Here is a 21,836-nt window from a genome sequence, read left to right on the forward strand (position 1 = left end):
GTCACAAATAGAGATTAGATAAAGGGGCATTCAGAACAGAAAATAGGAGGCACTTTTTTTACACAGAGAATTGTGAGGATATGGAACCAACTCCCCAGTAGTGTTGTTGAAGCTGACACCCTGAGATCCTTCAAGAAGTTGCTTGATGAGATTCTGGGATCAATAAGCTACTAACAACCAAACGAGCAAGATGGGCTGAATGGCCTCCTCTCGTTTGTAAACTTAATGATGTTCTTATAATACATTCCAGTTACAACCAATTACATAAAAGCACATTCACAAAAGTGTGTTTTCATATTCGATTTAAGAATCCAATGTTTCAACCTGCATAATGGTAACTGGAGCGGAGTTCTGGACAAGCTGAATCCTTCTAGGTTTAGTGACAGGTTTACCAACAAGCAAAGAATCGCAATAATCAAGACGAGAGGTTATTAATGCCTGTGTCACCGTCTCTGCATCCCTCATACCCAGAACACGCTTTCATCTGGAAACATTTCTCAAATGATAAGACGCTGTTCTGATACAGAAATCATAAGAAAGCGTGAGGTCCAAGATAACATCCGGGATCTTCGCTAGTGGAAGCTAAAATGGAATTGCCTCCAAAAATGATATGGACTGGATTACACTTTGCTAAACCTAGTTTAGAGCCAATTAACAAAACCTCAGTTTTATCTGGTTTTATTTTCAACCAGTTTGTAGCCACCCAGGATGGGATCTCAGTGAAACACTTACAGTCCACACGTTTTTAAGTGCGTTTATGATCGATAAGGGAGGAAACAAGCCTCCCATTTCTTGGCAGTTTGATACAGACGACTAGCTCAGATGTTTAATTAAGCACATAGTGCGCGCGCACTATGTAAAATGCCATTTGAAATGATACATATTGTAGCGAGCACAGGGATTAATGGAGACACGCATACAATAGCTCTTTTAGGTAATGCAGTTTATTAAGCAGCTAACAGCAAGTCAGCGCCAACCAACCAAACACGCACACACAGCCCTTCCCCACCCCAGAGCACTACTCTGCCTCTCAGGGTGACATTCACATACTTAACAAACAACACCGGAAGGGTAATAACAATTACAGGGAAATGCATAGAACAGTACTGGAACTTTTACAATAACAAACAAATAAACACAACAACAATAATTCCGTTTCTCCCCTACCATAGTTCGTACTCCCAGCATCCTCTGCTGCACATTAACCAAATGTAGGGGACTGGCTCCGGGCACAGCGCCCTATTCGCCGACAGGTGGCAACGGCGAGTCAGTCCAGCCGTGCCCGTTACACAGCCCCCATCTTAGGGCCGAACGTCCCGTCGGCCCAACACTTAATGTCTCACAAAGTCAGAGAGTCCCGTGGGTGGTCGACGGATACGCTGGCCGCGCTGGAGCACAGGTGCAGCGGGCTGGGAGTCAGCTGGAGCCGGAATGCTCCTAGCTGGGCCACCAGCTGGTGAACTATTCGGTTGTTGCAAGGGGGAAGCGCTTTCCCAGTCCTGGGAGCTGGCCTCCGCGCTGGCTGCAGGGACAACCGAGTTTGTTCCGGGGCGGTAGGGGGCCAAGCGGTCTTGGTGGAGCACAACCGCCCGGCTACGGGTCCGCAGCCGCACTCGATAAGTCACCTCGGAGAGCCTCTCCAGAACAACACAGGGGCCCTCCCAGTTACTGGCCAGCTTGGGGCAGAGTCCCTTTCTTCGCCGGGGGCAGTGAACCCAGACTTGCTCCCCAGCTTGAAATCCCCGGCCCTTGCAGTGAGTATCGTATGCCCGTTTCTGACGCTGGCCAGCCGAGGTGAGGTGCTTCCGAGCGTAAGCATGGGCAGTGTCCAATCGGTCCTGTAGCTGCTGGAGGTATTCCGGGCCGGCAGGTTCCGGAGTGTGGAGCTGAGGTGGCCGGCCGAACACAAGGTCCACTGGGGTGCGGAGCTCTCTCCCAAACATAAGAGCCGCTGGCGTGCACCCTGTAGATTCATGCACTGCAGTCCGGTAGGCCATTAGGACCAAGGGCAAGCATTGATCCCAGTCACGCTGGTGCTGGGAGGTCCACATGGTCAGCTGGGTGGCAAGGGTGCGGTTAAACCGCTCCACCAATCCATCGCTCTGTGGGTGTAGTGGGGTCGTCCTGGTTTTCTTAATACCCAGCCGCCTGCACACCTCACCAAACACCTGCGCTTCAAAGTTACGCCCCTGGTCACTGTGTAGCTCCTCGGGAACCCCAAACCGGCAGAACATGCCTTCCAGCAGTGCCTCCGCGCAGGTAGTCGCGCTCTGATCGGGGACTGCGTACGCCTCGGGCCATTTAGTAAAGTAATCCATGGCCACCAGGACGTACCGGTTGCCCCCCTCCGTCCGTGGAAACGGCCCTAAGATGTCCACACCGACGCGCTCTAATGGTGCCCCCACCTGGTACTGCTGGAGCGGGGCATGAGAGCGGTCCAAGGGGCCCTTCCGGGGGCGGTGCACTGGTCACAGCGTCGCACATAAGTCTCCACATCACGTCGGCACCGTCCCCAGTAGAACCGCTCCCGAAGCCGACCCAGGGTCTTGGCAACGCCGAAGTGTCCAGTGGCTGGTCCGCCATGCACGGCTCGCAGGACGGTCTCTCGGAGAGCTTGAGGAACCACTGCTTGTAACCGCTTGCGCCCTGTCGCAGGGTCTGTCCAGGCACGGTACAGCACACTTTCCCAGAGGCTCAAACATTCCCATTGCGCCAACAGCGCTTTTACCTCCGGGGAGAGGGCTGACACCGCACGTCTGGCTGGGCGCTGACCCGCCGATAACCAGCGGATCAGTGGTGCCAGCTCAGCGTCCAGACCCTGCTGACGCTGGATCTCCCCCGCTGGCAACTCAAGGGGGGTCTCCACAGCTACAGTGGCAGCACTTACTTGCTCCTCCAAGGACCGCTGTGCCTCTCGCTCCTTCATCCGATGGCAGTGCTTACAGTCCTCAGAGAAGCAGGGGCGACGGGACAGGGCATCTGCATTATTGTGTAGGTGGCCAGCCTGGTGCTGGACGGAGTAGTCATACCCTTGCAGTGTCTCTATCACCTGTCCTTCGGGCTGTCCGAACGGTTTTTGGGGATCAGGGAACGCCAAGACTGGGGCCTTCACAAGGGCCTCTCGCAATTCCCCAAAGGTAGCTGCGCAGTCGGTGTCCCAGCTGAACCGGCCCCCTTTCTCGGTCAGGCGGTGCAGGGGCCTGGCGATCTGAGCAAAGTCCTTCACAAAGCGGCGGTAATAAGACGCCAGGCCCAGAAAGCTACGCACCTCCGTCACAGTCCTGGGGACCGGCCAGTCCTTTACAGCAGTCATTTTAGCAGGGTCTGTGGCAATGCCGTCTGCCCCGACAACGTGTCCGAGGAAGTGTGTTTCTCTTCTCAGCAGGTTGCACTTCCCAGGGTGGAGTTTCAAGCCAGCTCCACGGATGCGCTCGAACACAGTCCGCAAGTTCTGCAGTGCCGCCGAAAAGGTTGTGGCGTGCACCAGTAAGTCATCCAGGTATACAACACAATGGGTCCGTGGAACTCCGGCGAGCACCCGCTCCATCAGGCGCTCGAACGTTGCTGGGGCACTGCACAGTCCAAAGGGCATCACTGAAAACTGCCACAGACCCTGGCCAATGGAGAATGCAGTTTTCTGTTGTGCCTCAGGGGCCAGCTCAACCTGCCAGTATCCGCTGCGCAGGTCGAGGGAGCTGAACCAGCGGGAGCCCGCGATGTAGTCCAGAGCTTCATCGATTCTGGGGAGGGGGTACGAGTCCTTGTGGGTCACTGCATTCAGTTTGCGATAATCCACACAGAACCGCAGTGACCCGTCTTTCTTTTTTACCAGCTGGGCTGGCGCGGCCCAGGGGCTAGCCGACGGTTCAATTACCCCGGCAGCGGCCATTTCCAGAATCATGCCCTCGGCCGCTTCCCGCTTTGCCAAGGGTAGCCGCCGTGGCCGCTCCCGGATCGGAGCCGCGTCTCCCGTGTTAATGCTGTGCTGAACTAATCCAGTCCGCCCACAGTCCTCTATGTTTGCAGCAAAAATGTCCAAGTACCCCCTTAATAGTTCCCATAACTGGTCCCGCTGGCCCTGAGATAGACCCTCCTTACTCCTCTGCCACAGCGCTTTCACCGCATCAGTTGTCCTGCAGTCCTGTGTTCCACCGGTTGGGGTTGCGGGGGGCGATGAACGTTCTGCAGGGGAAGGGGCGGAGACAGTTGAAGCCCTTGCAAACTCTGTCGCCGATGTCCTGTCCTCTGCTTCTGGGAGAGGCCGGGTCCTGCCCCCCCGCGTCCGACGAACCTCCCTCGTCTGGCTATGCCGCACGGTGGTTCTGGTGCGGCGTTGCTCCCCTTCCTTCTCCCGACCCGGAATCAGGCGCAGTTGGCTCTGGCCAAGGCACAGGGTTCCCTCAGCCAAGTCGATGGTAGCTCCTGCTTTGTTCAGGAGGTCCACGCCCAGAATGCAGCGATCCTGTATCTCCGCCAGCCAGAATTCGTGTTGGATCGTGCAGTCTCCGAGCTGGATCTCCAGACGCCGTCATCCCAGCATTGACGCGACCTGGCCGGTGACAGTGCGGAGGTGAACCTTGGTGGGCGTCCAGCCTCCCAGCCATCCGTCACTTTCTCTGGGGAGGACCCCGGGCCGCAGGATGGAGATGGTGGAGCCCGTGTCGACCAAGGCCTTGCACTGCACCCCATTTAGGAGGCAGGGTGCATGCAGACTGTTGCCCTGGCCAACACGGCCCACCAGATCCACCGCGTCGTTCTCATTGTCTCTATGGGTGGGGGAAGGAAGGTGAAGGAGCGGCGGTCCCCCGTTTACGCCGCTCCTTTTTCGTTTCCCGACGACGACGTCTCTTGTTCAGACGGTACTGGGTAACGGCGGCGGCGGCATTGTGCATGCAGGTGACTCGGGCTTCCGCAGTTCCAGCAGCGTCTTACAGGCGTGGCCTGCCTGACAGTGGCGGTATCCTCGTCTCCATCGCTATCTTCCTTTCCTCTGACCGCGCAGACTTTGGGGATCCGGACTCGCTCGCCCTCCTCGAGCACGGCCTCAATCCTTAGGGCATGGGTTAAAGCCTGCTCTAGGGAGGTTGGGGCAACGAGCCGAACCTGTTGTCTGAGCGCGGTGGGGTTCAGGCCACGGATGAACGCCTCCATCGCCAGGTCTTCTTGTACAGCTGGAGGTAAACCAGGATACCCCCTCCGTGCCAAGTATTTAGTGTCCGCGGCCAGTATCCCGAGTTTCTCGCCACTGGCTCTCTTGCGCGTGGCGAGGCGATCGCGCAGGCTGACGGCTGACTCCACTTGTCCAAAGCCGTGGATAGGGTATGGAAGTCACACGGCTCCTCTGGGTCTAAATCGAGCAATGCTTGCATCGCCTTCCCTTCCAGTGCTGCCGCCAGCTGCCCCGCCTGTTCTTCTATTCTCCAGTTGTTTGCCAAGGCTGCGAGGCGGAACTTTGCTTGGTAGGCTTCCCAGGGCGCAGTCCCGTCATAGCGGCCTGCCTTGACAGCACTCTTGTTGGCAGGCTGCGCTGGTTCCACCGAGGCAGGGGGCTGGGGCCACCCAGGCTGATAAGGGTTCACGCCACTTTGGTTCCGTTCTCAGCCGTCCTCTTCCCCGCCACCGGCGTGCTCGCAGCCTCTCCTGGAGTAGCCCGCTCGGCTAGCCTCGTCTAGGCTGCTGCTCCCGAGGCATCCCGCCTGGTTGCCGTCTTCGGCGTCTCTCCGGAGGTGGCGCGCTTGGCTGCCAGCTTCTTTGTGCTGCAGCAAGAGTTCGCCGCCGTGGGTCTTCTGAAGCGCGAGTCTTGCTTCTCCGCGTCGCCGCTGGGTGTTCTGCATCCGTCCCGTCAACTGGGCGATCTGTTGCTCCATCCTCTGGATCTCTTAGTCCATCTTCCAGATGCGGATTAAGTGCGTGTCATCCATCCCGCTGCTGACACCAGTGTAGCGAGCACAGGGATTAATGGAGACACGCACACAATAGCTCTTTTAGGTAATGCAGTTTATAAAGCAGCTAACAGCAAATCAGCGCCAACCAACCAAACACGCACACACAGCCCTTCCCCACCCCAGAGCACTACTCTGCCTCTCAGGGTGACATTCACATACTTAACAAACAACACCAGAAGGGTAATAACAATTACAGGGAAATGCATAGAACAGTACTGGAACTTTTACAATAACAAACAAATAAACACAACAACAATAATTCCGTTTCTCCCCTACCATAGTTCGTACTCCCAGCATCCTCTGCTGCACATTAACCAAATGTCGGGGACTGGCTCCGGGCACAGCGCCCTATTCGCCGACAGGTGGCAACGGCGAGTCAGTCCAGCCGTGCCCGTTACAATATCATATGATAAGCATCCCCAGCGGCACTGTTAGCATCACGTGTGTGTGTGGTTTGATTTGTCGGCCGGGCGACTCCACCTGTATTTCTGTTCTGCAAGTTGCTCTACAACTGGCATCGTCTATAAACGTAACACAGACAAAGGGACTATTTTAATTGCATAGAACATGTTGCAAATTAAACTTCATCAACTGTGTTCATCATTTTCTTTTCATTCTTCTAACTGTTAAAACAATGGGGAAGAATAGCAAAACATTCATTTCAAAGGGAAAGGGACTCGTACTTTATTACACAAGTTATGGCAGTGGCATAACACAGGTGTGTCCAATCATGGCCCCGGAGGGCTATTCCACTCCTGGTCTTTGTTGCAACCCGGTTCTAAATCCTCTAAATAATGTGTGCGCTTCACAGCTGGTTTGAAGGGTGAATGAAGCACGCTTGCCCTCTCATCCTCGTTTACTACACGCGCATATGGGATATTGCATCGATTACCACAAAGGATGTAGGCGTCACACTAGTTAAAGCAAAGGCTGTGAAAATATTAACAACTGGGCAGCTTCACGTTAAAGTTGGGTTTTAAAAAGTCTCGGTGTGCGAGTTTACCTTTCCAAAAAAAAAAAACCCGCGTGAGAATGATGGCGCGTGGAACCCGATTGGAGCGTCAATGAAGCCCTCGCGCGGTCTCGACACCTCTTATAAACCCCCAGAGCGCAGTAAGCGAGGATACAGCCTGACTGCAGGGACTGGAGCGACAAGTGGCTGCGGGAAAACAACACCAATGTGTCGGAGCGGGCAGAGGATGATGATGCTGCCGCCTTGCTTACTTGTGGCGTGCTTGCTGCTTGGATTCGGCCGGGCCGCCTTGTCTTGGACCGGGGAGACCCCGCTGCTGCAGCCTGGGAATGCGACTCCCAACCTCGGTGAGGCGTCAGAAAGGAGGCTTACTTTTTTTGTTTGTTTTTCTCTGTGAGTTTGTTTTTAAATGTGCTCAGTTCCACCTGCACTGCACAGTGCCTTCGTTACAAACAGATAGACACGGGGCGTCCTTCTGCAGTGATTCTCTACCGGTTAACTTTGCTTCCTCTCGTTCCTCCCGCTAGACTCCTTCCACACTAACAGCCCAAGCGAGGATGATGACGGCGGCGAGACAGCCTCCACCGGCCCGGCTCTTAAACCGGAGGATCCCGGATTAATCTGCTACGAGGATAGAATGACACTCAAGCTACCCGGCACTGGCGTGAAGGCGCTCCGTGTGCGAGGTGAGGGCGAGGAGGGGCCTCGGCGACTCCATACAACGCTTTATTCATATGTACTGGTTTATGTATGACTGGAATACAGAACTAAATGGTGCGTGTGGGTCTTACAATTAAAATGCAGTGTAGTTAGTTGACCAAGAAAGTAATTTTATTCTAAATAACAGCAAAATATTAGCTGGATATTTGACGTCTGTTTTAATGTTTGTTGTACTTCCTTGAATCGAGCAAACATTGAAACCTGGCAAATCCTGGAACATACATTTCAGATTACAGCATTCCCTCTTGTCTTGTTTGAATCTGGAATGTGTTTAATAGACCCGCCTCCGTCCTGCTACTAGATGGAAATAAATCGCATGTTTACTTTAAACTTCGTGCACGTGGTCCCGGTGTAGCGACAAAGTGTTTCATCGTCAGAATGTGGTGCGCGTACCCGTCTAACGCCAGAAAATGATACGCTGTGATCGACTACTGCACACATCACTACAAACAAGACACTATCATACAGGTTTACAGTGTTAGATAACCCAGTTTGTTCATCACCAGTTACAACATGCCCCTTTCAGATGGTCGTAGTTGAGCTAAAATCATTTGTGCATGCCCGGGCAAGCGCAGCACAGTGTACCACACCCCGTGATGGATGACCTCGCACGATTTTTCTATATTTATTTTAGTGAAGAATCGACTCCTTCCAGTGACGAGCCTGGCCGGGTTTTGCAAGTACAGCGTGACGTTTAGTGGGGGCTACAGCTTGTTCACGACGTCATTCAAGGGCTGCAACGTGAAGATACAGGTAAGTTGCTTCAACTCCTTTTTACTGTGGGTTTGGAGAATTCAGAGACTCTGGATCCGACAGGATGCTCCTCAATCACTAGAAATAATTTAATAAATAAATGCTCTTTTAATAATTGGCTACATTGAGTAATGAATGGTTTCTGGTTAACCCATGAAGTGTCTTGTGGTTTTAACTGGCTAATACCTCTTTAATTTTAACTAGCTGCAAAAGTGAAGTTGGTGTAGTGTCAGATTGCATAAATACAGCTTGTGTTTGTTCTCAGAAATGTTGTACTCGCTGGGTTAATACCTCACCATTCCAGACTTCTTTGATAGCAGTATTGGCCACCCCTGGTGTTACTGTCTTGTTCCTTTTAGGAAATCAACGGGATCTCCTCCTTTGTTCTCACCGTGTTCTTCGCAAGGAGAGGGGGTGCAGGGCTGGTGATGAGGTGTCCACAGAGCACCCCCAAACCTCTCCCCAGCGCAGCCTGTGGGGTCACCACTGTGACCTTTGAACTGCCAGAGGGACCCCTAGAGGAGGTCACAATCATAGGTGAGACCCTGATTGTCAAATGCTGTTCTGCATGTCTAGTGTTCTTCCTGAATCTGAACACAAGGGCTGCAACAAGACACTAATGTCACGACCGTATCGATATGAAGGTGTGGTACGATCTGCATCAGCATGTGATGGGCTACTTGTAGATGCCGAATGAGATCAAACGATCATTTAGTGGCTATTGTTACATTGAGACTGGGGTAGTGGTGTGATCCTAGCAGCTATAACACACCCTTCATAGCTTGTGTCCAACCATCCAGACCTCTCTTTACATTGTGTGGACACCATGATTGTCTGGCTCTGGCTAGAACTACAGCTCCCATCATGCCTATGCACCTGCAGCAATGGTGAGTGATGCTGGGAGCTGTAGATTGAGTAGTGAGCTATGCTGTGGTCTTGTATCGCGATACAAACTATATACACCTATTGCAATATCATATCTTGACTCCTTTTAATACACAGTGACTTCTAGTATTTCACATTTGCATGAAGCTTGATATTGCTTCTCATATTGTGTGTGTTCTCAGACCGGTCTGGTTTGGAGATGCTGATCAAAGACGCCCCAGATGAATGTGCTTTCTACCTGATGAAGGGAGACGGGATGAATGTGCTCACAATCTCTTACTATGCCAAGGATGAAGGATGTCCTCTTCAAACACAGGTACAAGGTCAAAGCGTGCACTGACTGTCCTTCAATAAGCTCAACCGAGGACCAGCGGCTATTGGCATAAAACCCCTTGCTGAAGCGTAACAAGGATACATTTTTCCCTTGACTGGGATATTGACTCCAATGTTTCAAGCTCTTTTCTGCAACACCCTTGAACTCCAAGGGAGGGAATTCACTTCAGGTGTTTTATAGGAGCAGCCACTGAACAGCACTCAGCCCTGCAGCCCTTATAGCTGGGGCCATTCAGGAAGGCAATTGCACAAGATTTGAGGTAGAAAGATGCTTCACTAATTCACAGAATTGCCCTTAATCCATTAAGTATCAACATGTAGTTGAAGTATCTGAACACAAGAAGTTGTATTTGTAATTTGGTACCTTTCGGTGTTTCTGGCTAACAATTACAGTATCAATGTTAAAGTAAAACAGGTAGATGAGTTAAATACTCGATGACAAAGTGAAGCCTGTCCTCCAAATAAGGACTGACAATTAAATGTTACAATTTACTACAGCAATTGTAGAAACTAACCGTTAAACTAACCTCTGTGCTTTCGCAGTGGTAAAGTCTGCAATTGTAGCTTAATCTAGTCTTTGGCAAATCTGGTGCATGATTGATGTCTGTCCTAGTCCAGTCCAATGTTCCTGCAACAATGTAAATTTATTGTTTTAATATTTGGGCAAGAGAAGCTTCTCCCCTGATGCTACTGTAACAGTCTAAAGCAAGCTCAAGGCGCTATTCTAACCTGTCTTCCTCCCAGAACAATACCCTGGTCTTCCATGTGACGTACAAGGACGCGGAGGGACGGCCAGGCTCCATAGAGCAGGGGTGTCTCCCATTCGAACCCCCTGCTGTCTGTGGCCCCACCAGCATGAGTACAGATCTTCCAGAGGGGCCACTAGACCAGGTCTTCATCCTGGGTGAGTCTGCAGTGGGAGGGGCTGGTTTGTAAAGCCTCTTGCTCTTAATCATGAATGCAATAGTAGTGTACCCATTCCAGGCTTTACCAAGAGCTTGATTAGCCACTGTGTATAGGGAACAAGTTCACATGTCTTAAACTCCTAGTGACACCAGGAATAGCTGAAACTGCTATGCGATGGGAGTGTTGTTTCCATCCCTGGTGTCAAAGCTTAAGAGTTGGAATGGATTTTAGAGATGGTCAGCACTCCTCCTAAAGGGGGTGGATGGGGGTCAGTGATCATGTTGCAGGGAGTGCAGCAAGACTCCTATTGCATAGTAGTTACTATGAGCTTCATTCGCCAGAGTGTAGGTATCCAGCTCAGGGGTGTCTTATTCAACTCCTAGTGAGACTAGTTTTGGATCCTTAATTGTACTTGCATAAATCACAGGAGATCCATTGGCAAGTTACCCTCCCAATGGCATGAGTGCTGTAGCTATACCCACCTCCTCCTGTCCTTGTAGATGGGAAGAACAACCTGGTTGCTGTGAAGGCCAATGGCAGCTGTGGCTATGGGCTGGTCCAGGGGATTGGGAAGAACTACTTTATGGCTCCTTACGATGCTTGTGATGTGCTGAAACAGGTGAGGCTGTCTGTGAGCAAGCAGGGACCCCTTCAGACCTAGTCAATTACTATTGGAACTGTCATTTACAATGTAGTTGAACTTGGCACACCTGTGCAATTCCTGCATATTTGTCTTGCCCACAGTAACAGCACAGCAGTGTGACAGTACAGTGAAAGCATGTGTGAAGCATTAGAAACGGTACACAAAAAAACTAGAGCAGGGTAAAACTAACTCTTCAGTTTCCCAGTGAAAGCATGCTAAAGCGTGGTAATGGCTGATCATGCCATGCTTTCACTGAGCCTAGTTCTTGGCAATGGTAAACCATGCATTTTTGTGGGGACGTGTGTAACCCTTATTTCTCTTTGTAGAACATTGACGGCCATGTCCATTACTCGCTGTCCGTTTCGTTCTCTGATGTAAACGAGGTGACTCGCTTGAGGCATATGAAGTGCCGTGTCTTGGCTAAGCGTGAGGTCCTCCCTCCCCACCCTGCTGGTGTCTCGGTCTCCTGCAGTGAGGGGTGCATGACGGTGCTGCTGCCTGCCGGTCCCCTCGACCTGGTCAAAGTCAAGGGTGAGTCTGGGACTGGCTTTTGACTGTCAAAGCCATGATTGTCATTTTGAGCACTTTCAAATTGAGACTCTTTCTATCTTCAGCTGCTGAGTCTTCATGCTTTTGTCTTGGTTTATTGTAATGCTGATTTTATAAACCTATTGACTATCTGTACCTGGGGGGTGTATGGAAGCTTGCTGTGTAAAAATGTTAGTGTGAAACACATGTAGAGAACAGCTGGTCCAATAAACTTGTTCAGGAACTTTGGCACAAGCTATTGAGTGTCTGTATCTGGGGCTGCATGGAGGCAGTCTGTGCTGCATGCAGTGGATGTAGATCAAGGCTTTGTTACTGATGCTATGATTACATTCAGAACTGTGGCAATGGGTGATGGATGGCCCTAACCCAGGCTTTGTTTTGATCTTTTTGTAGATGACTCCAATAATCTGGTTGGGGTGCAGTCTGCACCAAGTGCTTGTGGCTACACTCTAGAGGAGAAGGATGGAAAGACCGTCTTCACAGTGTCTTACACGGCCTGCCATGTCAAGACCTTGGTAAGAGCCTGCCCAACTCGTGAATGCCTGGACTCTGCATCCAGTCCTTGGGTTCAGAGCAGGTTTACCAGGGGTCTGCCTGAACAAGGTGGAGTTCTGAAAGCCAGGACTGGGTGCAGCAGGGCTAGTGTGTGTCAATCCATTTGTGTTGCTGGATGTGTGTTTTCTATTGTGCCAATGTCTCCACTCTCCCTCCTTGTGTTCTAGAATAACTTGTATGTCCTGACGGTGCTCTTCACCCCCTACTCCTCTCGCCAGAGGGAGGTGACGGTATCTTCCTGCCCTGTACCCCCAAATCCCATCCCCCAAGAAGGTGGGTCTAATGAACTTCCTCCTCCCATTGCACAGGAATTTCACCTATTCCAGCTTTTGATCAGAGCTTGATTATCCCCAGGATATAGTTAACAAGCTTGGGTGTGTTATTAAACTCGTAGCAAAACCCAATGGTGTGCAGTGACAATCCACTGGGGTAGCAGAGTCAACACCTGCCCCCACCACACAATAACCGTTTTATATGGTCATGGAGGGGGGGGGGAAGAGAGAACAGCAAGCGTGTTTTTAATGTAATTGTTTTGTAACCTTGTAATTCGTGTAGTGCGGTTGATACAAAAACTGCAACCTATAAACATTCTGAATACAGAAAAGAAACCAAGCTTTGAGTAAGCGGAGTAGATGGATGCATTGGGTAGCTTTCTTTTGCGGCTGGAGCTTTATGAATAGCTAATGTCAAGTGACTCTCCACACTACTTGTACACAGTCCATTCTGTATTCCTCCTTCAGTGGCTGAGCACATCTCTGTTTGATATTTTAACGTTATCAATGTAATGAACTGCCTCTAATCTCTTGCACAAAATTCAGCTTTTCTTGCACTGCTTAGCCTTGCATATGTCCTGCCTCAATGATTAGCCACCTGCGTAACAAGGGGCACATCTGACACTCCCATTGGTTAAAATTACTCCAGACCTTCAGACCAGGCAGAATGCCTTCAACTGTTTGTCCCTCCTCTGCTCACTTGTGCTTGGACTACCACAGCATGCAGGTCTTTTATTGGTTGATCATGTTGCAGGACCTTCAGCACAACCTAAGAGTATCCGATTCTGGGGGTGTGGAGGGAGTGACACACTTGAGGCTGCCCCACACCAGCTTGGCAGTGGTATCACCAGAAGTGATATGACCAGTTGGAGAACTGGCTGATCTGTCCAGCTAATTGCTATTGACAAACCAATGATCAAGACTGGTACATAATCATGAGTCTTCTCTGACACTATTTCAACATGTGTGACAATAAGTCGCACATACCAGGCTTATCCAGTGCCTTTTGAAATGGACTCCCATAGTCTTAATCTTATTACGGTCCTTGTCACAAAGCTCTGGGTGTTTCCTCTGTCATTCTGGAGATTGCTTCACCCTGCTGGACCGCATGCATGGAAGCTGTTCTATTTTGTGTTGCCTGTGGTGTGATACATCTCAAGTATAGGTTTTATTAATCCCAGCAGTTGCGCCTGGTGTGTAGCAGCCTTTACTCTTCCAAGCAGCAATCCATACAAACCCAAGCCGCTGTCTCTTCACTCTGAATGGTAAATCTGCTTCCCTGTCATTTCCTGCAGGCTGTCTGATCCCAGCTGAGCAGCAGCTTCCCTGTGGCCCCTCTAAGCTCTCTCCAGCGCTGTGCCGGGCTAGAGGCTGCTGCATGAACCCCAAAACCCGCCGCTGCTTCTACCCTCTAGAGAGTAAGCACCCCATTCCTCTCCTCCAATAGACTGATTTCCTCTTGCATCCATTGGTGTCGTGCACCTCTGTCCTTTCCAATGAATGCAGTAAGCCTGGGCTGCTAGTGGGTTCATGGTCATTCTTGGCTGTTTAAAAGCCTGTATTGGATTCAATCTCTCTCTCCTCAGTGTGCACGGCAGACGAGCAGTTTGTGTTTGCTGTTTACCGCAAGTTTTTCAATCCTGAGGTCAACCCTGCCAGTCTGGCGCTCGCTGGGGACCAGTCCTGCCTCCCAGTTCGCTGCACTCCAGACTATGCCATCTTCAAATTCCCAGTCACTGGCTGTGGGACCCGCACCTTTGTGAGTTCCTGTTCAGAAGTTTGAATGGAGCATTTCAGAATTGACCCTTTTGATGCATGACATATCAAATGGCTGTAATTAGTTTTGGCCACGTTCATTTAATTGGACCAGTGACGTGATGCACTGGATTGTAACCCTCTGTGTGCAGGTTGTGGGGGAGACTAGAGTCTACCTGGCTGAGGTGCAGAGCTTGATCCAACGCAGGCAGTGGACCTACGGGCTCGTAACCAGCGACAGTCCCTTTAGGCAAGTATATAGCCAGAGCTCTGCCCTTATCGCAGGTATCCATTGCTTTTAGATGGAGCCTCTAGTAATGGTGTGGATCACACAGTCTTTCTCCTATGCTGTATTCAGTGCTCCACTCTTTCTACCCCTAGTCTCCTTGTGGAATGTCGTTATTCTAAAGGGAACGTGGCCAGCACTGGGTTCCTGGTGAAGACCCCCACAGACCTCCGCCCTGCCCCTCACCTGGGGGTGTTTCAGGTGCAGTTACAGATTGCTAAAGGTGAGACATGCCACCTGGAGGTGTATCTATCCATCTCTTCAGTTATTATAAACCAAATACAAAGTTATCAAACGCTCCATTTCAATGCATGTTATAAATCTGTCCTCCAGAACTGAGATCCAGCCGCTTCTACCCCCATGTCTCGCTTAATAGGATGCTGAAAGTCTCTCTCTCTCTCCTCAGATGGGACCTTCTCCCAGTTCTACCCCTCCTCCAGCCTGCCCGTGAGTCTCCTCCTGGGGAGCAGAGTTTACCTTGAGCTGCGTCTGATCAACCCCACTGACCCCAGCCTGGTTCTGCTGGTGCACTACTGCATTGCTTACCCACGCTCCTCCAGTGCTGTGTGGGTGCTGCTGTACCAGGGGTGAGTCTGACCATCACTCGCATGTTCTAAGGTCCTGTCAGTCTGCCATAAGCCTTTTTTTTAACCCTATACCGCTTCTGATTGGATGTCTCTGTCCTTCAGTTGTCCAAATGTCCTGGATTACGGCAGCTCTGCGTCTCTGCACGTGGACAGCCAGCCCCCCCACTCCAAATTCAGACGACGCTTCAGTCTCCGAACATTCCAGTTCCTGAGCAGTGGGCTAGCCCTGGACGAGGAGGTGGGTGGGGTATTAATGGGGTGCTGCAGACTGACCTGGCTCTGCACGGGTCTGTATTGCATCAGTAACAACGCTCAACTGCCAGTGTCTTCAGTGGAAATTCCATGACAAGCATTTAGACTAGCAGTCTGCTATGCATTTTAGGTCTGTATTGTATTCGTGACACGGATTGAGAGCCTTCCAAAGCAGTTGGGTCCATTCCTGTTTTTGCTATTGGTTTAATTGCACACCTCGGCTTGTTGCCTCTACACTCTGGCTAATCAAGCTTGTAGTAAAACCTGGAATGGGTGATGCTGCTGGCAATGGGAGGTCTTTCCATCCCTGTGAAATTCAGTGCCATATGCTTTGACCAAGTCTCTCCTCCTCCCGTGTATCTCAGATCTCCTTCATGTGCTCCACTGAAGTCTGTTCTCCAGACCAGCGCCGCTGCAATGAGGGTTGCTTTGATGGGAGAGGTGAGTTGCACAATGGATCAAATCCTTCTAGGAAAGGACCAGCGTTGACTCAGGATTCTGTTGATTGGGTTCACGTGTGTGAGAATTAAGGGGAACACTGTCTTGTGTAATTTGCATAGTCGCTGGTAATTGTGCAAGTACACATGCATTAATTTTATCCATAGTTCTAATATTTCAGATACATGTGTTGTATTTGATCTGCGCTGCTGATACATTTTGAACTGCATGGGTTTTACTGTAGTGATTTTGTACTTGCTATCTAGTGCGTCACACTATTGAACAGCAGTTCTATTGGCTTGTACTTCACTCTGGTACATTGTGTTGCTTCTGATTGTCCCAGCATGCTGTATTCTGAACCCAGCACTGTGCTTCTTGTAACTCCTCCTTCAGACACTCCCATCTCGGTCGACCCCAGTATGAGACTGCGCTGTGCTGGTAATCCCTGCCCGGGGAGGGTGCTGCTGGAGGGAGGCTAGTGAAGGAGCTCGGAGCCCAGGCAGGAAACGCAGCCCTAAGACTACAGTAACCATTTCAAATAAAAAGAACAAACCCATTTCTGCTGTGTCTTCATTGTAACACTCTCTCCACCCCACTATTTCAACACTGCAAAAATGTTGTCATCTGGCAGGCAATTCATGAATTAATTACAGCAGAATTGTTTGCTGTAATTCAAATTACACTGCTGTTTCGCATATGTGTCAATGTTGAGCTTTATTATTTATTTATTGGCAGACGCCCTTATCCAGGGTGGCTTACACTCGTAAGTAAGGGATTACAACGTAAGGGATTTTTTTTTTTTGTTATCTTAAATCTCAGTGGCCTGCAGTGAATCCCTACGCAAGACAGACATAAAAGTATTCCCCTCATAATTGGTGAAATGAGACGGTGCTCCTTAACTGCTTTTTAGAAGGTGGTTTCTGTTTGACATGCTTCACTACCTAATTCTCTCTTGGTCCTTGTTATATTGGAGGTAGCTGGTTTGGCAGCAGACAATACTTTTGTGAATGGGTCCACTGGAGTTGATTTTGCAAAGCATAAACAAGTGGTGTTACATATCCCAGAACAAACGTAACGGGTGAGTTTGGTTCTGCATGTTGATGGGCTATGGCACCTACTTTAACAATAAAAAAGGGGGTATTGCAATGTTCATAACACTGGAGTTGTGTGGCGGATCAATCTAACTTTTCCTTGGCCATCTTCTATTTGGAATAAACTCTGCTGCACATAAACACATGTTATGAATCTGCATTTCTAAACCATGTTGATGCTGAACTTGTAATGAACATTCTTCACTATTTGTGATGTTCAGACTTTCCTGCAGAATACTTTGCAGTGTGTGAGTCTGGGAGCATCTCTATTTGAACTAGTCACAACATGTAATGGGCTCTGTGTAAACTTTTTAATTTTTTTTTTTTTATTTTGGCAATGAGAGATGTTAACTGAAGCACTGGTTTGCTGCGCACCACTGGATATAGATATATATTTTTTTTTTCTGTGAACGCTTGTACCACACACGTTCTTGCTCCCATGTCCACTGTTAATGAGTCCTGCATAGTTTACAGAAAGTGTCTTTTCAGCATTGCTTTAGATTGTGGAGTGTTTATTGCCTGTGCAGCCATCGTAGCTGGTCAAGTGTGTGCGCTTGTCTCGTCTGCTGAATGCATGCCTGCCACAGTGCTCCCCTAGGTCCTAAACCCTGCTAGGTACAGACAGGGATTGCAGTAACACAGACCTACATTTAAAGGGGTTTAACAGTATAGTTTTGAGCAAAATATGGAATCCCCTACATGAGCTTCAGGACTGCTGCGTGTCACTGCCTTCTACCTCCAGAGCCAGCTGTGTAGGTCCACCCTCCTACATCCTGCACTCTGCTGACCTCATCAGCATGCTACCACATCTTCCACTGAAGCACTATTGCATTACCAGTATGTCATTGTAGATGTACATTGTTGTAATCCTAACTTGTTGCATCTTATTTCATATTGTACTCAAAACAAACAAATGTTTTAGTCCTCAATCAGTTATGGTATCAATCAATGTACTGTTTAAAATTGATTTCAAATGTTCTGTATTTTAAAATAGATGTTTTTAATAATTATAGTTGCAATAAAATGAGCTGGGAAAGAACAGATCTAACACACAGCTGCAGTGCAAAACAAAGTACTGTGCTGTCTGGAAGCAGTTTAAAGGAAGAGACGCACACCCCCGGATTGGATTCATATGGAATTGTGTTCATTTTCTTTCACAAGCACAGCAGCTGCAGAGTTGTATAGAATGCACACACAGGTAATGCATGGTTATTTAAAGTATAGGAAACACAGCCTCATTCTCTATATAGTATAATGGAGTGCTTAAGTTGATTAGTTTAAGGATATTGTTTTCCTGTTGATTGCTATAAGTAGTACATTTTGCTATGAACAGCTTCTCATAGGAATGTGTATTTTAGGTGAGTTAATATCACTTATCACTTACAAATATCAGAATTTTGAATACAGATGTAAAGTGGAAGTCACTGGAAGAACATTTCGATTAAAAAAACACCTTGGAAAATACACAGGTGTTTAAAGAACCGTTCCATCTTCCATTTTCCTTTTTGTATTTTCCTTTATCTCTTCTTTTTCTGTATTTGCCTCCATGTTTCTTTGCTTTATTTCACCCTTTGTCTTTTTCTTATAGTTCTTCATTTTCACTGGTTTTATTTCACCTTTTATTTATTTTTCTTCACTTTATCCCATCTTTCTATTTAGTTTTTCTTTATTTCCATTGCTGGCTCACCATGTTCTTATTTGGCCTTTGTTTGATGTCCCTTTTCCATTGGTTTGTCTCACTATACTTGTTTTGTCTTGTTCTTCATGCAGTTGTAATTGCCTTTCTTGTTTTTGTTTGCCACCCTCCCTAGATGCAGAAGCACCAGCAGCATCTTTTTCTCCTCCGTCTGGTTTTTCTTGGAAATGTTTTTAAACCATCCAAACCCCCTTCCCTTCTCACTGGGCAGCTGTTCCTTCAAAGGCTCCACGGCGCTGACTTTCTCCTCCTCGTCTCTTTCACAGAGGCTTCCCATCCCTTTAGGATCCTCTGGGTCTTGCTGTCCCACCTCCTGGTCTCTCCCCCCTGCAGAGCGGTGCTGTGATTTTCTTCCTCCGGGATGTTATGTGGAGAGGTCTCCAGGCTTTGCAGAACCAGGTTCTCCTCATTGAGTGGGGCAGCTCTTATTTCCCTCCTCTGCAGAATCTGTTGCTGCCGCTGGCATGCTGCGTCTGGTTTTCATGGGGGTCTCTTCTGATGGTTGGGGGTGCACCCTCCTGTGCCCCTACGCATGAAGAAGCCGCTGTCCTCACTGCCAACACGCTGAGGCATGTTGCAGTCCACATTAAATTGAGGCAGATGTTTCATTTCCTCGCCCAGCTGTTTGTCAGGGCCCTGAGATGTCACGCTGGGGCTCAGGGACTTCTGGTCAGGTTCACTTTTCAATTGCTCTTTTGGAAGCTCCCTGGTGGCTTTTTGGATAATCTCATCGATGAATTTGACAGCCACAGCCCACAGCAGTGGTGAAACTTTATCAACTCTGTTCATCATTTTCTTTTCATTCTTCTAACTGTTAAAACAATGGGGAAAAATAGCAAAACATTCACTTCAAAGGGAAAGGGACTCTTACTTTATTACACAAGTTATGGCAGAGGCATAACACAGGTGTGGCCAATCATGGCCCCAGAGGGCTATTCCACTCCTGGTCTTTGTTCCAACCCTGTTCTAAATTGTTTAACTGAACCAATGAAACCTCCAGCCAGACCCTGAAGTAGTTCATTGTCTCATTAACCCTGGAGTGGAATGGCCCTCCAGGACCGTGATTGGACACCCCTGCCTAGCATTAAATCTACACGGAACTTTAACAGAACTGCCTACAGCACTGGCCAAAAGTTTAGCATCACCTACAATTTTAGGATTGAGATAATTAAAAAAAAACAAAAAAAAAAAACTACATGAACATAATTTAGATCTTTTATTTAACATGCCAAACAGAAGTAGAAATTGGGATTTATTTATTTATTTACTCTTTAACCAGGGAAAAACCCATTGAGAGCAAGGCCTCTTTTACAAGAGTGTCCTGGCAAGATGAGCAGAAACAGACAGCAGTGATTTCACATCCCTAAAACAACATCACTCTAAAAGACAATCTCATCACACATTCAGCCTGGGATCAGAAACACTTCATTCTTAGAATAAATCTGAAAATAAATGGAATCTTACTCATTATTCTTCAATAATAATAGCGTTTAGGGAAAGCTTGGAAAGTGAACACCAGGACGCACCAATTAGGAATTATTTAGGATTAATAGGGAAACATTTTTTTTTAAACAATATCCAAAAGAGCTCTTTTTGATCTTATAAATAATCCCATGTTTTCTATCAGTGTTCCTGTATAGTTCTAAAGTAATGACCTCATAAATAATCACAACTGGAAAGAATATCCTTCATCTCCAAGTGACACACAGAATAGCAATGATGTCACTGTGCTGTGACGATGTCATTCTATTCTGAGGATGTCTTTGCATTGCGAGGATCTTATTTAAATGCAGTTACAGTATTCCGGTATAGAGACATTTTAATAATCAGCTATTTTATCTGACATTTACCTGATGTTTGCACATCAAGAATAGTCTCTGAATTTGACTTTTTCAGAACATCCTGGTATAAAAGCATTTCAGAATTGATATTCAAAGAATTGAAATTCTTAAGAACCAAATTATTTTCCAAATAATGCTACAGCAAGTGTCACTGGATTCCTCTTATCACAATAAGCCAAATTGACATAATTGCTTGCTATACCCACAAACTATATTTAAATTACTGTACCCCGCCTTCTGATTGGTCCTGTCCTTTTGACCGTAAATGAGGTCACAGTTCTGTCACATAAAACATCTATTTTGCTGTGCACTTGAAAGGGAAGGTCCATTAATAGAAATGTCAGTTTGTACTTTTTGACATTCTGAAAGGCTGTTACTGCATTAGTGAGGTAACTGCTTACAGTGGGGGAAAACACACACAGTACATTGCGTCTCGTCTTACCATAGCAACAACCAGCAACGTCATTTTTTTTTTTGAGCTAAGACTTCCTGCCCTGTCTTCTAGTATGCGTGACAATTAAAGTTTCGCATTTTCCCTTCAAATATGTCATCTCAAATGTAATGCTTTACTGCCAAATGAAATGACCTGTTCTTATTAGCAATTTCAATTTCCCTTCAGATCTTGAGTTTTTCAGTATAATCTAGCGAGGCAAATGGAGTCTTAATCAGCCCATCAGCTGCGTTATCCTGCATTTCAAAACGAAGCCATTTCAATCCTCACTCATACAACTGCAATACAGCCGCGCGTTAGAAGGGGTGGGTCGCTCCTCCAATTAAAACCCGTGCTCAGATCACCCGATCACAGACAGACAGGAGTTAAGGGCTGATTACACTGGCAGCGGAAAGCGGTAAACCGTGCGGGTTTTCACGTTACACTGGCGGCGGGAAACCACGCGGTGTATGTACATTTATTATCACGTGTTAATGTTGTTTTTAACTCACGTCTGAACCAAACAATGTTATTCAGCACCATATAAAGATAGTGTGCATTGCATGACTGAATTGTTTACCTGGCTTGGCTAAAATCGCCACTTAAATAAAATAAAACAAAACTGCGTTGAGTCAATCTCGCTGAGAGACGCGGTAAAGTTTCCTCCGCGTTGAGTCAATCTCGCTGAGAGACGCGGTAAAGTTTCCTCCGCGTTGAGTCAATCTCGCTGAGAGACGCGGTAAAGTTTCCTCCGCGTTGAGTCAATCTCGCTGAGAGACGCGGTAAAGTTTCCTCCGCGTTGAGTCAATCTCGCTGAGAGACGCGGTAAAGTTTCCTCCGCGTTGAGTCAATCTCGCTGAGAGACGCGGTAAAGTTTCCTCCGTGGTTTAAAGTGGTTTAAAAAAAAAAAAAAACCTGCGTGAGAA

The 21,836-nt window shown here is 48.3% G+C and overlaps 1 protein-coding gene across 1 annotated transcript; it reads left to right on the top strand.

The window, feature by feature from the left end:
• The first annotated feature begins 6,986 nt into the window (after positions 1 to 6,986).
• Positions 6,987 to 16,408, top strand: LOC117412939 (uncharacterized). The gene is made up of 18 exons (XM_058997709.1): positions 6,987 to 7,265; positions 7,446 to 7,604; positions 8,273 to 8,391; positions 8,751 to 8,928; positions 9,459 to 9,592; positions 10,354 to 10,513; positions 11,016 to 11,134; positions 11,485 to 11,689; positions 12,101 to 12,222; positions 12,430 to 12,535; positions 13,830 to 13,952; positions 14,121 to 14,293; positions 14,442 to 14,539; positions 14,671 to 14,798; positions 14,982 to 15,162; positions 15,265 to 15,400; positions 15,780 to 15,855; positions 16,246 to 16,408. Exons 1-18 carry the CDS (start codon positions 7,010 to 7,012, stop codon positions 16,329 to 16,331), a joined length of 2,559 nt encoding a protein of 852 aa, XP_058853692.1. The 5' UTR covers positions 6,987 to 7,009; the 3' UTR covers positions 16,332 to 16,408.
• Positions 16,409 to 21,836: the final 5,428 nt, after the last annotated feature.

The sequence above is a fragment of the Acipenser ruthenus genome, chromosome 23 (genome assembly GCF_902713425.1).
Source record: "Acipenser ruthenus chromosome 23, fAciRut3.2 maternal haplotype, whole genome shotgun sequence".
Lineage (NCBI taxonomy): Eukaryota > Metazoa > Chordata > Actinopteri > Acipenseriformes > Acipenseridae > Acipenser > Acipenser ruthenus.